The sequence below is a fragment of the Oncorhynchus masou genome, chromosome 29 (genome assembly GCF_036934945.1).
Source record: "Oncorhynchus masou masou isolate Uvic2021 chromosome 29, UVic_Omas_1.1, whole genome shotgun sequence".
In the NCBI taxonomy this organism is placed as follows: Eukaryota; Metazoa; Chordata; class Actinopteri; order Salmoniformes; family Salmonidae; genus Oncorhynchus; species Oncorhynchus masou.
The window spans coordinates 44,096,109-44,110,013 of NC_088240.1; the positions used below are offsets into that span (position 1 = coordinate 44,096,109).

A 13,905-nucleotide genomic window follows, 5' to 3' on the forward strand; every position below is an offset into this window, starting at 1 on the left:
TGCAACTGGGGAATCTTCATCTATGAATCAAAACTACATTTGCTCATGTCGAATCTGCTTGCTCCGAGTTTAGCGTCTAACCTCAGTTCTATTTTGTCCCAGACTTCTACTGATGAAGTTTAGCCCAGGAAGTCACTGCATTGCCGCTACATTGCTTAGTTTTTTTTAGGCTGGGTATCTGTAAACCACTTTGTGACTGTTGATCAGGGCTGTCCTGATTAACTCGAGACAACAGTCATGCATTTATAACAAGAACAGTGAGTGTTGTGTTGGTATCCGTATTTTACAAATGTGAACGTTTAGCCGATCAGGAGTGGACTACATTTTAATAAAAATTATTCGCTAGGATGAAATCTAAAACTTTTCGAATGAATACTCCTTGTCGGAACCACAACGTTTTCTATGTATTTTTGATAAATATACTCCGTCAATAACAGCTTTTACACATCCTGGCAACATGTTTGACTGCAAAAACTATTTAGTCTATGGAAATTATGGAGGTGATGCTATTGCTCATTTTTCCAGTAAAATATTCACTGCCCCCCCCTACCTTTCAGGCTCATGTTTGCAGACTTCCTGATTAACCTGATCCTGTGGGTGGAGGGCTTCTTGGCAGCCATCCCCTTCAGCACGCTTGTGGCCATCTTGGCTTTGTGGTTTGGCATGTCTGGGCCATTCACCTTTGTGGGTGCCTAGCCTACTTCGGCTTCAAGATGCCTGTGAGTTTAACCTATCAATCACGCTGTCTGTATGGATAACTCTTTCAGGTCATCTTACATCATGTGCATTTCGCCCCTAAGGTTGCAATCTCTTTCAAACTGGCATAAATCAGAGAAAACATAGCATACTAAGAAGGGTTTGTCTTGATGTGTTTCTATGCTACTCTCTGTGCTCCAGGCACACAAAAAAAATATATATTTTTTTACATACAGTACCAGTCAAAATTTTGGACACCTACTAATTCAAAGGTTTTTCTTTAGTAAAAATAAACTCAGGAAAAAAAGAAACGTCCTCTCACTGTCAACTGTGTTTATTTTCAGCAAACTTAATGTGTAAATATTAGTAGGAACATAACAAGATTCAATAACTGAGACAAACTGAACAAGTTCCACAGACAAGTGACTAACAGAAATGGAATAATGTGTCCCTCGTTCTATTCTGGTTAGAGCCAGTTTGCCCAGTTCAGTGAAGGGAGTAGTACACAGCATTGTACGAGATCTTCAGTTTCTTGGCAATTTCTCACATGGAATAGCCTTCCTTTCTCAGAACAAGTATAGACTGATGTGTTTCAGAATAAAGTGTTTGTTTCTGGCACTCCTTGCAAACAGTGCAATGATATTAAGCTATATCTATTTACATTAGGCTATAGCCTACAAATAGCTATACCACATAGTCGTAGGCCTATTAGGATATAAGCTTACTGCAAATTGTTGTTTGTTCCTGAACTGGCCGAATGTCAGAGCTATCCTTCAGCACCACAAGTTGGTTCAACTTTAATATCATTGCGCGATCCAGGCAGTCCATTCAGCACCACAGAGGGCGTTCCAACTCATTAAAATAACACTCATCAAGATCTGTTGCTTATGCCTAATAGGTCCGTGTGCTTAAGGATAATTCCTATTTAATTTCATCTCAGCAAGGCCAAACGAGGAAATGTATAATTTTATAATTTTTCAAGTTCAAAACGAAAATTGGATATCAACTTGTTTTCTCGTTTGTGGTCTCCAAAATTGTGCATCGAATAACAAAAGACAAATAATGACTAAATGTATCCTATTTTATTTTTGTACCTTGAAGTATACACCCCCTAATATAACATTCAAGCACAGATAGAACAATGAGAGATGGAGTGCCATGCCTGTGGGAGAGAGCGAGCACAGAACTTATCACAGTGCCTAAAGTGTCGGGCAGAGGGTCCATGAGAAACTCAGCAGGTGATCGGTCTGGGGGAAGCCCTGGCGGTGATGAAAGATCTACCATGACAATTTTCAAAACAATTTTTTCCAGTGTTAATGTTTCTGAAAGTTAAGCACACAATAGCCTACAGTTACAGTAGAAGTCAATGTGTTTGACAGTAATCAATATGTTCCATTATAGGCCATAGCAAGACGCGTTGTCACAGCTCAGTGATATCACTCGCAGATGTGTTTAGATCGACCAGTGGCCTGTTTGTTTGTCTTCATTGAGTTTAGAACAAAATTACAAGCGTCGTTCAGCTGTGGCTTGTTAGCTCCGACAAAGACTTACTCATGTACGTGTTCATGTATGTGTCTAATAAACCCATATTCCATATCACGATGGACTCAGTGTATTATTGTACCACAGTGAAACTTCAAATGAGGTTAATATGAAAGCTTTGAAGAAATACCAGCAAAACATAACCTAGAATATTTTACTGGCGAACTACAGTGCATTGGATCAAGCTGCATCTCCAATAGTCTTTCACTATCTCTCAGCTTTGTTTGACAGTACAGTCTGTCACCACTATAGGCCATATCAAGGTGGATTGTCACAGCCTTGATATAACTCGTAGATATGTGTAGAATGGTGCATTGCCATTATCTGTTATGATTAATACATATGTCAAGTATTTCCAATGCAGGTTTAGTGATAGACTTCTCATATTTGGCAAAGTCACTTTCTCCAGATCTATAGTGTTCTTGTGTTGATTTATATCTAAGGGATGGTCATTCAATTCTGGTGTTATATTTTACATGTAGCTTGTAAACTGCTCTGTGTTCATATTTAATTTGACGAAACAGGAGGGTGTGTTGCACTTCAGGTTGATAGTATAGGGAGCAGAGCACAGCAGGTTAAACGTTTCAGAAATGTGGGTTTAATGACTTCAACACTGAGTAATGGCACTCAAGCTGCTCAATTAGGATTATAGCTGTTTCGATCATTTGAATTCGTACAGTTGGTCACAAAAACCAAAGCAAAGCAATTTGCAATGCAAATGAAGGGCATTTCATTCATTTGGACATTTGCTCAGTACTTGAAGGGTGTCATTTCCAGTACTATTGAGTTGCAAACACCGATTGGAAGGTGAGTGTTGAGACAATATCTTCTCTGTATCCATCTGCAGATCCAGAGGCCTCGGGTCCTCTTTTATCTAATGACAAACAACATATGAGAGGTTTTATAACTAAGTCCTACTTTCAGTGTATAATTACTATGGGAGCAGCCAGAACATTTTGAATACTGAAGTTGAAAATAAGTAAAACAATATGACTGAGTTTCCAGACCAGGGGCACAAATGAGCGAGATTTACTACAAAAAATGAGAGGTATACATCATTAGTACACATTGTTGAAATTAGGACAGGGATTGGTGCGTTTTACTTTGTTTTATTGAGCCAAAACCTTCACGTTATCCTTTGAAATGTTGAATGTTGTTCTAGAGTCAGATTGTCTCAGCATGGTAGGGTACAGCAGGGTTAGAGAGATATGCAAACTTAGTCATGGGGCCAGGCCTTTTGCTTCTCATTAGGGTGTTGTATGAGGAAGTAGTGTAGGACCTTGAGATTCTTGATAGGGCTGAGTGACTGGACTGTGTGAATGGTCCTGTCAATGGGAGAGAGTGGGACACTGGACACAATATCACTGGATATTGTTGTATTGAAATGGGTCAGAAATACCTATGCAAAGGGTCAGATAGGTAACCATTTACAGTAACTTAAGTTCATTATTAGGCTACTCAATAAGCACAAGCTAAACAGAAGCTCTCGCTAAGTAGCTACAGAACGTATTGTACTGCCCTACCAAGTAAATCAAATTGTATATGTCACATGCGCCAAATACAACAGGTGTAGATCCTACAGTAAAATGCTTACTTACAAGCCCTTAACCAACAATGAAGTTAAGAAAATACACCCCCAGAAATTAAGAGATAAGAATAACAAATAATTAAAGAGCAGCAGTAAATAACAATACCGGGGCTATATACAGGGGGTACCAGTACAGAGTCAATGTGCGAGGGCACCGGCGTCGAGGTAATTGAGGAAAAGCAAAAAAGGCAGTAATTGCTCATTTGGTCGAAAATTAGTTCTTCATTTTTGCTACATTAAATACATGCGGGCAAGTATCCTGCCTCTATTGTGTTTTGGAGAAAACGGGGGTCATGTTAGCAATAACTGCATAAAGTTACTGTGAAACCAAGGTAAATAAAATACATTTTTTTCAATACATTATTCTCAGTTCCACGCTATGAGCAGTGACTGCCTGTTTTGCTTGGTAAGGCAGTGTGTAAATATCATCTTTCTGCAGCAGGTACCTCTGCCAGGGCCGCCTCATTTTTTTTACTTAGCAGGTTGAGGGACTAACGTTAACTACTAGCAAGCATGAGGGATTAGTTTACTTCCACTAGCCAGCCTGCTAGTTAGTCAGCAGTAATGTTAGCAGGCTAATGCTAGCTAGCTAGCACGAGGGACTAGTTTACTTCCACTAGCCAGCCTGCTAGTTAGTCAGCAGTAATGTTAGCAGGCTAATGCTAGCTAGGAAAGTGGTGCAAGCCAACTGTGTTGAGTTCTTTCTATTGGCATGATAACTGAAGCATCTTGGCTAACATTAGTGTTTTTATCTTCCTGTCACACACATTTCTAATCCTTTCTATGTGCAGCGGACACTTCAGATCAACCCAGACTGTAAACACACACGCTATGCTCCATGAATATTATATTAGTGTGTGTATGTATATATATATATGTATGTATATGTGTATATACATACATGTGTATATATACATACATATACATACATGTATATATACACACACATATATACACACATACATATACATACATGTATATATACACACACATATATACATACATGTATACATGTGTATATATGTCACGCGAGCCGAATACAACCGGTGAAGACCTAACAGTGAAATGCTTACTTACAGGCTCTAACCAATAGTGCAAAAAAAGGTGTTATATGAACAATAGGTAAGTAAATAAATAAAACAACAATAAAAAGACAGGCTATATACAGTAGCGAGGCTACATACAGATACCAGTTAGTCAGGCTGATTAAGGTAGTATGTTCATGCAGATATGGTTAAAGTGACTATGCATATATGATGAACAGAGAGCTCTGGGCCAGGAATGAGTTTTACAGTGCTAGCTACATAATTAAGCCATTGCATTTTAATACACACATGCATTAGACAGCTTGAAATTAGCCAATGGATTAATCTAATTTGTCAATATATACTTGACTTCCTTCAAATTTGCCTATGTTGCCATATACTTATTTGTAATGTGTTGTTTTCATCCCACTTAATTTTCATATAATTCCATAATTTTCTTAAAATCAGAGCTTAAAAATGCAGCTTTTGTTTTATAGACCTTTCCAAAATTGTCATCAGATACAATGGGTCATCATTATCATCAGACAGATGCAGTATGTCAAATAGCACTTGCACCTGAGGATCTCTAAAAGATCTGTCTGGTTCCCACTGTCCTTGTTTTTCTGACAAATCTGAGAAAAAGGGCATGGATTATGGATTTCTAAAAAGCTTGCAATATCACAATGGTCCTCTTCTCAGGCGTGTGCACTAGTCTATTGCAATTATTTTATTCAAAATAACTCTTGATATATGGTATAGTATTCCTTCAACAAATTCAATTAATCTATTGTGTTGAATATGGTAGCATTATAGTATTGCTTCAATAATTGTATTCATTAATTGTATCAAATTTGATAAATGAATGTTGACACATGCCTCCAATGACATGTAGATTTAGATTGACTTATTTTTATTTTTTTAAATACTCTGATATATAGTATTTCCTTCAATATATGGATTGATTTTATATATGTATATATTTTGTATACTGTACATGTCGATAAAATATACATCCCATATAAATGTTTTGATTCTGTGTCGGCCGACATGTCAAATGTAGATTTTCTACCAACCCCAGCTGCACTCTTGCTGCTTCTTGTTGAGTCTAAAATATTATACATAGCCTCAAATTAAGACTACATATCCCAAAAGTCTCTGCGTCTTATTTAAATGACTAAGCAGAGTCACCTGAGCAGGAATCATAAGGATAGTTAATGTTTACAACAAAACCAGTTTGTTTAGATATGTGTTATCATCGCACACTGAACATGTATTACCGATGATCAAGCTATTGTATTTTCCTGCAAAGACGAGGAATGAACGACCACGTCAAATAGAAGGAAACCTACTTACCATCTAGCTAGCTAGGTAACGTTAAATACAAATGATTTGTTGATGGTAACGTTAACTAGCTACTCTGTAGCTAACGTTAGCTGTAAGCTAGCTAGTTCACGCGTTGACTAATAATGGCTCTAGTACTGCAGTTCTCATATTGCAAAAATAACTTGTTACATTCATTTTAAACGAATCCAGGTAAACTAACAACTAACGTTAGCTAAATTAGATAACTTCCGTCTAATCGGCATGATGTTGCAGCTAGTTAATAAACTCGTGAGTCCTTATGAGCATAGGAAGAAATGGTTTATCTTGCTAAGTAAGTTAGCAAGCCAACTTCCCCCTCTTTCGCTCTTGTTTGTCCTATGAATGATGAATCGAGCTAGTGAGCTGCTTAGAAAGATCTGATTATCAAATGAAGGGCACCTCCGCAAGCACTACCTCTTAACTAACGTTATAGTGTTACAGACAGTAATCTGTCAGAGTGACGTGTCAAACTCCTCTCACCCCTTTGACAAATGTATGTTGTGCATGCCTCCGTGAGCGTGATTATTCGATTTAGCTACTTGGCTAAAAATACCAGGATTTTTTTTCTGACCTTCATCGGGAATTTACTCCACAGTTCTTTGATGATGCTGTGGATGAAGGGCTACTTTGTAACGTTAGTTAAATAATGCAAATCTGAAACGCCCTATGCAAAGGATTAATCATAGTTGTAACGTTAGCGTACATGATTCCTCCTTAGTAGACAAGCATAGCTAATGCAACACTGAGCAAACATTAGAACAATGAATGCGTTCATTCATGAGCTGCTCCCTGTCTGCTAATCCAGTGGTTCACAACCTTTTTTGGTTACTGTACCACCAACTGTTTTTTTCTCTGCCCAGAGTACCCCTGAAGTACCCCATCATATCATGTGCATTTTACCAGTAGGGCTATGGTCTCATGAGTCTTCTCAAGTCCCCTTGTGGATAGGCCATGTTTCAAAAGGACCTAGCTCTGAACCTTAGGCACCTCTGATTTCACCTCCAAGATCTGGTGCATTCTCCAACTAAAACGGTTTCATAATGGACAAGTTCAGGTTGGTCCCTGTTTTGGCCTGTTTGCTTCCTAGTAAGTACACCCATGAGAGAGCTATATGTGTTTACTCCGGTTGTGCAAAAATGAGCATTTAGTTAAATCTAGCAGGAATGATGTAGGCTTATGTGTTTTTATTAGGAGAGCATAGCATACTTCATCAATGACTTTTCAGACTAATCCGTGAATAGTCCCGTCATACCCGTCTGTGTGGAGGCCTACCTCTTTTCTGCTGATTGATTTCTTATTTTTCAAATGGTCTTTGCTATGATAATGAACATGGTCAGGTTCTTATTTGGTTTCCCTGTTTCATTGCATGTGAAGTATGGTGCCTGTGAAGCCCCATGTTGGTGTTCCTCTTTCCTGAACCGGTCTGCACAGCAACTCCTAGAGCCAACGTGCCTTTCCTGGGGTCGACCTGGTAAGATCCTAAAGAGTTCTTATAAAGTAATTGTAAACTCTAATATTTGTGGGTAAACCAGTTGAAAGGTGTACAGATGTTAGAATGTGTTCAAAGTAGTTTGTAACGTCACAAAGAAGTTTTGGTTGAGGCAGCTCTGAAGAAAACCCACATTCTTGTATCCTGTGAAACCATTGTCACTAAACAGTTAGGCATAGCCTATATCATCTTTGTCTGGGTTGCAGATATCTATATGGATTTTGACCCAAACAGTAACGTTCAGTGTTGTATAACAATATGACGTATAGTAGATTGCGGTTGATGGGTTTTTTGCACTCCCTACAGGATTGTTGGACAGTGTTTCTCATTATCCACTGACACTGTTTTAGATTCCTGCCTGTTCCGAGTCAGAAAGTCCAAAACTCTGAAGAATCCTGTATTAGGATTTCCAGGTACTGTCACTGTGTCACATCTGAAGAACATCTCCCAGACATCTGTTTTTGGTATTTGTTTATGAACCGTTTTGAAATGTGTGTGTGTGTAATAACAAGTTTGTGTGTTTGTCCAGATGGTGTGGGTGTTCATCATGAACCGGATGGGTTCTCAGGGCAGCACGGTGGCCCAGCAGAGACGCATGGCCCTGGGGGTGGTCATCCTCCTGCTGGTGGACGTCATCTGGGTGGCTTCCTCTGAGCTCACCTCAGTAAGACACTAGCACTTCCTGTAGACCAGGGGCGCACATCTCCCCTGGTTTCGTGGGCCACATTCCTACTTGTATTTGCTTTTATAGCTTGGAACTGATTGGCAGGTGCAATCTACAGACAATTACAGTGTACAGTGAGAAATGAAAACCAGCACCATTGCAGAAATGGGTGGCCTGGGATAGGTGCCCTTTATATAGGATAATATGCTCAATCTTAAGACTATTGTTCAATTACACGACAATGCTTGACCACTAACCCCTGCCCCATAGGCACTTGTGTAGATCTGAAAGGATTGACTAGGAATATGGTAGTAGCTCCACCTTGCCTACTAGTGGGGTCACGTTTTCACCATGTTGCTTATGATATCTATCCAGACATTTTTAATACCCCCCCCCCCCCGCCCTGTACTAGGAATAGCCACATCTCAATAGTTTCAAAGTGACTTCACCCTAATTATTTTTTTCTTGAATCTGCACTGGATCAGTTTGAAGTGCCAGACATTTGAACAGTAAGTCATACTTTTTTCACTTCTATTTCCCACCAGTACATATTCAAGCGGCAGGAGTACAACAAGCCCTTCTTCAGCACGTTCACCAAGACCTCCATGTTTGTGCTGTACCTGCTGGGGTTCCTGCTGTGGAGGCCATGGAGGCAGCAGTGCACGGGCAGTCTCCGGGGACGACACGCTGCCTTTGTACGTATAGCACTGACGTCCCACAACCACATGGGGGCAACGAAACATTGTTGTTTCCCTCTAAAGATAAATTGTTGCTTAGCGCATGCAGTATATTTGTAGTGGTTGTTGATACTAAGGTAATGTTGATTTGCTATGATGAAACAGCCCAATCTAACCTACAGTATTTTCCCACAGTTTGCTGATGCCGAGGCCTACTTTACCCCCTGTATCAATGACACTAGTTTGAATGACCATACCCTAGTGAGTATAATTGATTTGCTTTTTTGTATTCTCCCTGACTCACATTTAGATTTTACTGTTGGCTGGCTGAATATACTGTAATGAATGTGATGATAAGAAATGCTTTTAGTTGAGTGCATTAGTTGAAGACTTTCTTTCTTACTGCAGAGTGAACCCCTGTACGTTCCTGTGAAGTTTCAGGACCTTCCCACAGAACAGACAAACTGTGCCAATGGAGACTGTGATTCCAGTGAGTATTAAAATATATATTATTTTATATATAGAAATAAAACCTTTAGCAGACTAACCAACATACTAAGGATGTAGATAAAATATTTAAAGATCTATAAATAATCATATTGCCTTATTCAGCTGGTAAACCAAGCCTAAAATATATTTTCTTACATTTCTTTATTTACCTAGGCAAGTCAGTTAAGAACAAATTCTTATTTATAATGACGGCCTACCCCGGCCAAACCCTAACCCGGATGACACTGGGCCAATTGTGCGCCGCCCTATGGGACTCCCAATCACGGCCGGTTGTAATACAGCCTGGAATCGAACCAGGATGTCTGTAGTGATGCCTCTAGCCCTGAGATGCAGTGGCTTAGACCGCAGTGGTTGTTTAATGAGCGTTTCTTTTTTTAAGAAACCTTCAATAATCAATATTTCATCATGTTAGTGAGTAGGAATCCTGTGGATTGTCTTAGTGATTGAGATGATTTTTTCCATGTTCAATCATTTAGGCTACTTGTTTCACCCTATGGGCAATCTTTGTTCTCTTCATCAGAGTGCTTAGATGTGGTTAAATTCATGATTGACAGACAGAATATGATAATCCTGACCACAGTGAGGATAAGGTGCTTCACATAACTTGAATTTCTTTATTGATAATTTTTTATAATTTTTAGATATAACATAGGCCCTCTCGACAGGCTACAACCAGGGTGGGACATTTACTTTTTGTTCCACCAGACACTGTGTCATGTAGATTTCTACATCTACCAGCCAAAATATTTTTACGCCATAATTACACCAAAAATGTATTGCAAAAAACTGAAGAGCGTGTTATGTAACATTTCTAAAACAATAAATGTATTACTAGTAAGAAGTAATGTGGTATATTGCTAATTACATTTTTGTGTTTTATCCAATGTACTGTAGGTTAAAATAAATAACTTTGATAAAATAGCAAAAAAGTAAAACAATTCTACAACTGAACATCAATCAAGAATAAACAAAGTGCCTGCCCTGCCACAAAATGCTGAGTGATACGGCTTATTTATTATTATTAGTTCAGGGCTGTAACACTGACATTTTCTACAAGGACTACATGAGTTGATATTTAGGAGCAAAACAAATAAGTTCAGCTGCCCCTCTGTGTCTGTCTGTTAGAGATAGGAATCTCTGTATCTGCACCAGCAGCAGAGAGTTGCAGCAAATTCAAACTAATATTGAAAAACAACCTAGTGTGTGACGAAACGATGTGACTAACCAAGAACAAAATCACACTTTTAGTAGCCTTTCAGGTCAATTTCACCAGCTTCTGCATTTGGGGTTTGGAATGAAAAAAACTGTTCCCAAATGCTGTGTATGACCACCTGCCAATGTGGCTTGTGAAACAGACATTCTTACCCGACAATGCCAAAATCGACCCTCATTTGGCGGGTGTTCATTTCCCACGCTGGCTACAAACACGAATGGTTCTGTGATTTGACTGGCAACCGGTGCCCACCTGCCTCCCTCCATCGTTGTATTGGCTCCTCATCTTGTCGTAACAATTTAACCAAACATTTAGAAATCTAGAGTCCCTTGTATATGAATTGCAAAGCCATAGCAACAATAATTTATATCATAGGCAAACATTCTAAACTCTAGATTTTTCTCTGAAAAAAAAAAAACATTATTTGAAGAGGGACAATGTACAGTACAACAATCTCAGTACACATAAGTACACACTCAGTACACATTTGTTGTACCAGATTTAGCCAACAGCTAATTTCTGTCTGCAGTCCTCGGGCAGGTGAACATACAAACAAGAAAAATATTATATATATGAACATGCAAACATTAAAAAAAGAAATAAAAATGTTTTATAAAAAAAGAGATCGGGACATGCAGATGAGTTTCCAAACAGAAGTCAAGACATTGCACATAATAATCATTGAACACATTGTTATTGGCTAAGGTTGATCTTTACATGTAAAGACCTTGGCAAATAATGGGGTTGTAGAATGGGACTGTTAAACGGAAGCTTCACCAATAGACACGATTTGGGATGCTTTTCCAGCCTCTACATAATTATGAGTGATGAGAGGGTGCTTCAGACATAATTATGCACTATAGCTGGACTTTTTTTTTTTTTTGCGCCGGGAGAGTTCAACCAATGACGTCATTGATTGATTAAGCCTGCTGTCTGATCTAAAATTGAATGGAGTTATGTTTTGTTGCAATAATTGTGGTCTTTGTGTTTTTCCAATTGCATGATCATGCTAGCAGTGAGTAGATATGGTTGTCCTTGTTCGTGATTGGCAGTCCCATTATATGCGTTATTGTTTTTACCATCGAGGACCACTTTGGAAACAAGCGTTTTAATTAATGCTTTCAAGTGATATCCTCTGGGTCCACATTGTACATTTTGTTGTGTATGTCTGTTACCCAAAATTAAATTAAATTCAATAGGGCGGAGCACAATTGGCTCAGCGGCTTCCGGGTTTGGCCGTGTAGGCCATCATTGTAAATAAGAATTTGTTCTTAACTGACATGCCTAGTTAAATAAAAAATAGAGCCATTGGACTATCTGCCAGGACATTACAGGATTTTTAGGTTGACTCATTTTGCCTGGCTTTGTAAAGAGACTAAATACAGCCTGACGGGAGCCCAATGAACTGTTCCTGACCCTCGAAGGCAGGCTTTTCAAAACAGGGATGTACTAGTTTACAGGTTCACTGGAGCTATGGTGAGCTCCAAAAGTTTTAGGGACAGTGACACATTTTTTGTTGTTAAACTGTCAGCTTTAATTTGAGGGTATTTTCATCATCCATATCGGGTGAGCCGTTTAGAAATTGCAGCACATTTTGTGTATGTTACCCCATTTTAGGGGCCAAAAAGTATTGGGACAAATACACTTATGTGTATTAAAGTAGGTCAAAGTTTAGTTTTTGGTCCCATATTCCTAGCACACAATGATTACAGCAAGTTTGGGACTACAAACTTGTTGGATGCATTTGTTGTTTGTTGTGGTTGTGTTTCAGATTATTTTGTACCCAATAGAAATGAATTGTAAAATCATTTATTGAGTCACTTTCATTGTAAATATGAACAGAATATGTTTCTAAACACTTCTACATTAATGTGTATGCTATCATGATTACGGATAGTCCTGAATGAATTGTGAATGAGTGAGAAAGTTAGACTAAAGTTAGACTCCCAAGGCTAACCCACACTGATGAAAGGTTAGCCTTGGGAGTATGATATTTCTGCATTTAACTTTCTCACTCATTGTTATTCACGATTCATTAAGGGTTATCATAATCATGGCAGCAATCACATTAATGTAGAAGTGATTAGAAACATTCTTATTTACCATAAAAGTTTTGTGACAAAACTATCGGTAGAGTTGAAAATGTGTTGGAAACACTGAACATTTTAGATTTTTGTTCGGTACATAAAAAGTTAATTTTGTGTGCACTACGTCATCGTGCACAAATGTTTATCCTCTAGTCTGTTTGGTGTAAACGCACCACTGGTGGTAAAATGCGCATATTTTCTTAATGCAGATTATTTTTTCATGAAAATCTGTCGCCAATTGGAGGAAACCGAGCTAATGGCTGCTACTGATGATTCCTCTTTCCAAGAAGAGCTGGACAATGTTCATTTTTTCTTTAGGAACATGCAACCCTATTTATTTGAGTCGGAATACACGGAAGACAAGTTGACACAGCAGGGATAAATAATAATTATGAGTTCGGCAAGCAGCGGTGGCAGCTTAGACCAGCTGGACCAGGACTCAGGAGGGCAAGTAACAAACGAGTAAGTTGTTTTGCTGTCAGTAGCCAGGTAGCAACATAACCATTCATTTGACACGTGTCAGTGTTGTTCAGTACAGTACAATTTAATGATCAATTCAGCAATAAGTGGGCTTGCTAGTATCACTACAAGCCAAGCTAGCTGTGTTTGCTATACCTAAAAATGTACTGTAGTCTAACGTTATAGCTAGTTAACCAACTAGCCTAGTTAGCCTCAGTGACTGTCATTTAAGAGCAAAACTGGAGAAGGGTTTTGATGATGATGATGGCAGAGAGTAAAGAAATGACTTTGGCTTTATGACTCATTAGTCTTGGAGTAACGATACCTGTGTGTTCTAGCTAGCTAGAGTGTGTCTGTGGGATGTCTCATTCTACACCATGCTGCTACAGTAGGAATACAAACAGTACACAGGGATTGCCTATGAATGTCTAATAGTGGTGTTTGCCTTTCTCTCACAGACGATACCGCTTGGACACAAAGAAGTTGACTCTCAAGAGATGTGAAAGGTCCGATAACAACAATCGTCCCTTGTATCAAAGTGACTCCGAACACCTCACTGCACCACCCAAACACACCATATGCAAGTATTCCCT

General features: G+C 38.9%; 1 protein-coding gene across 6 annotated transcripts in view; it reads left to right on the forward strand.

Moving 5' to 3' along the window:
• Positions 1–6,011: 6,011 nt before the first annotated feature.
• The window catches only part of LOC135519887 (solute carrier family 35 member F5-like), a 99,876-nt gene continuing 91,982 nt past the window's right edge, over positions 6,012–13,905 (forward strand). For 2 of the 6 annotated variants that reach the window (XM_064945090.1, XM_064945091.1), the window contains exons 1-7: positions 6,015–6,219; positions 7,588–7,684; positions 8,009–8,115; positions 8,232–8,366; positions 8,912–9,061; positions 9,239–9,304; positions 9,452–9,533. In XM_064945090.1, coding sequence (XP_064801162.1) covers positions 8,232–8,366; positions 8,912–9,061; positions 9,239–9,304; positions 9,452–9,533 — 433 coding nt within the window. In that variant the 5' untranslated portion in view covers positions 6,015–6,219; positions 7,588–7,684; positions 8,009–8,115. Of the gene's footprint in view, positions 6,220–6,588; positions 7,268–7,587; positions 7,685–8,008; positions 8,116–8,231; positions 8,367–8,911; positions 9,062–9,238; positions 9,305–9,451; positions 9,534–13,905 lie in introns of those variants that run through there. The other 4 variants (XM_064945092.1, XM_064945087.1, XM_064945089.1 and 1 more) reach the window with 4 other exon arrangements.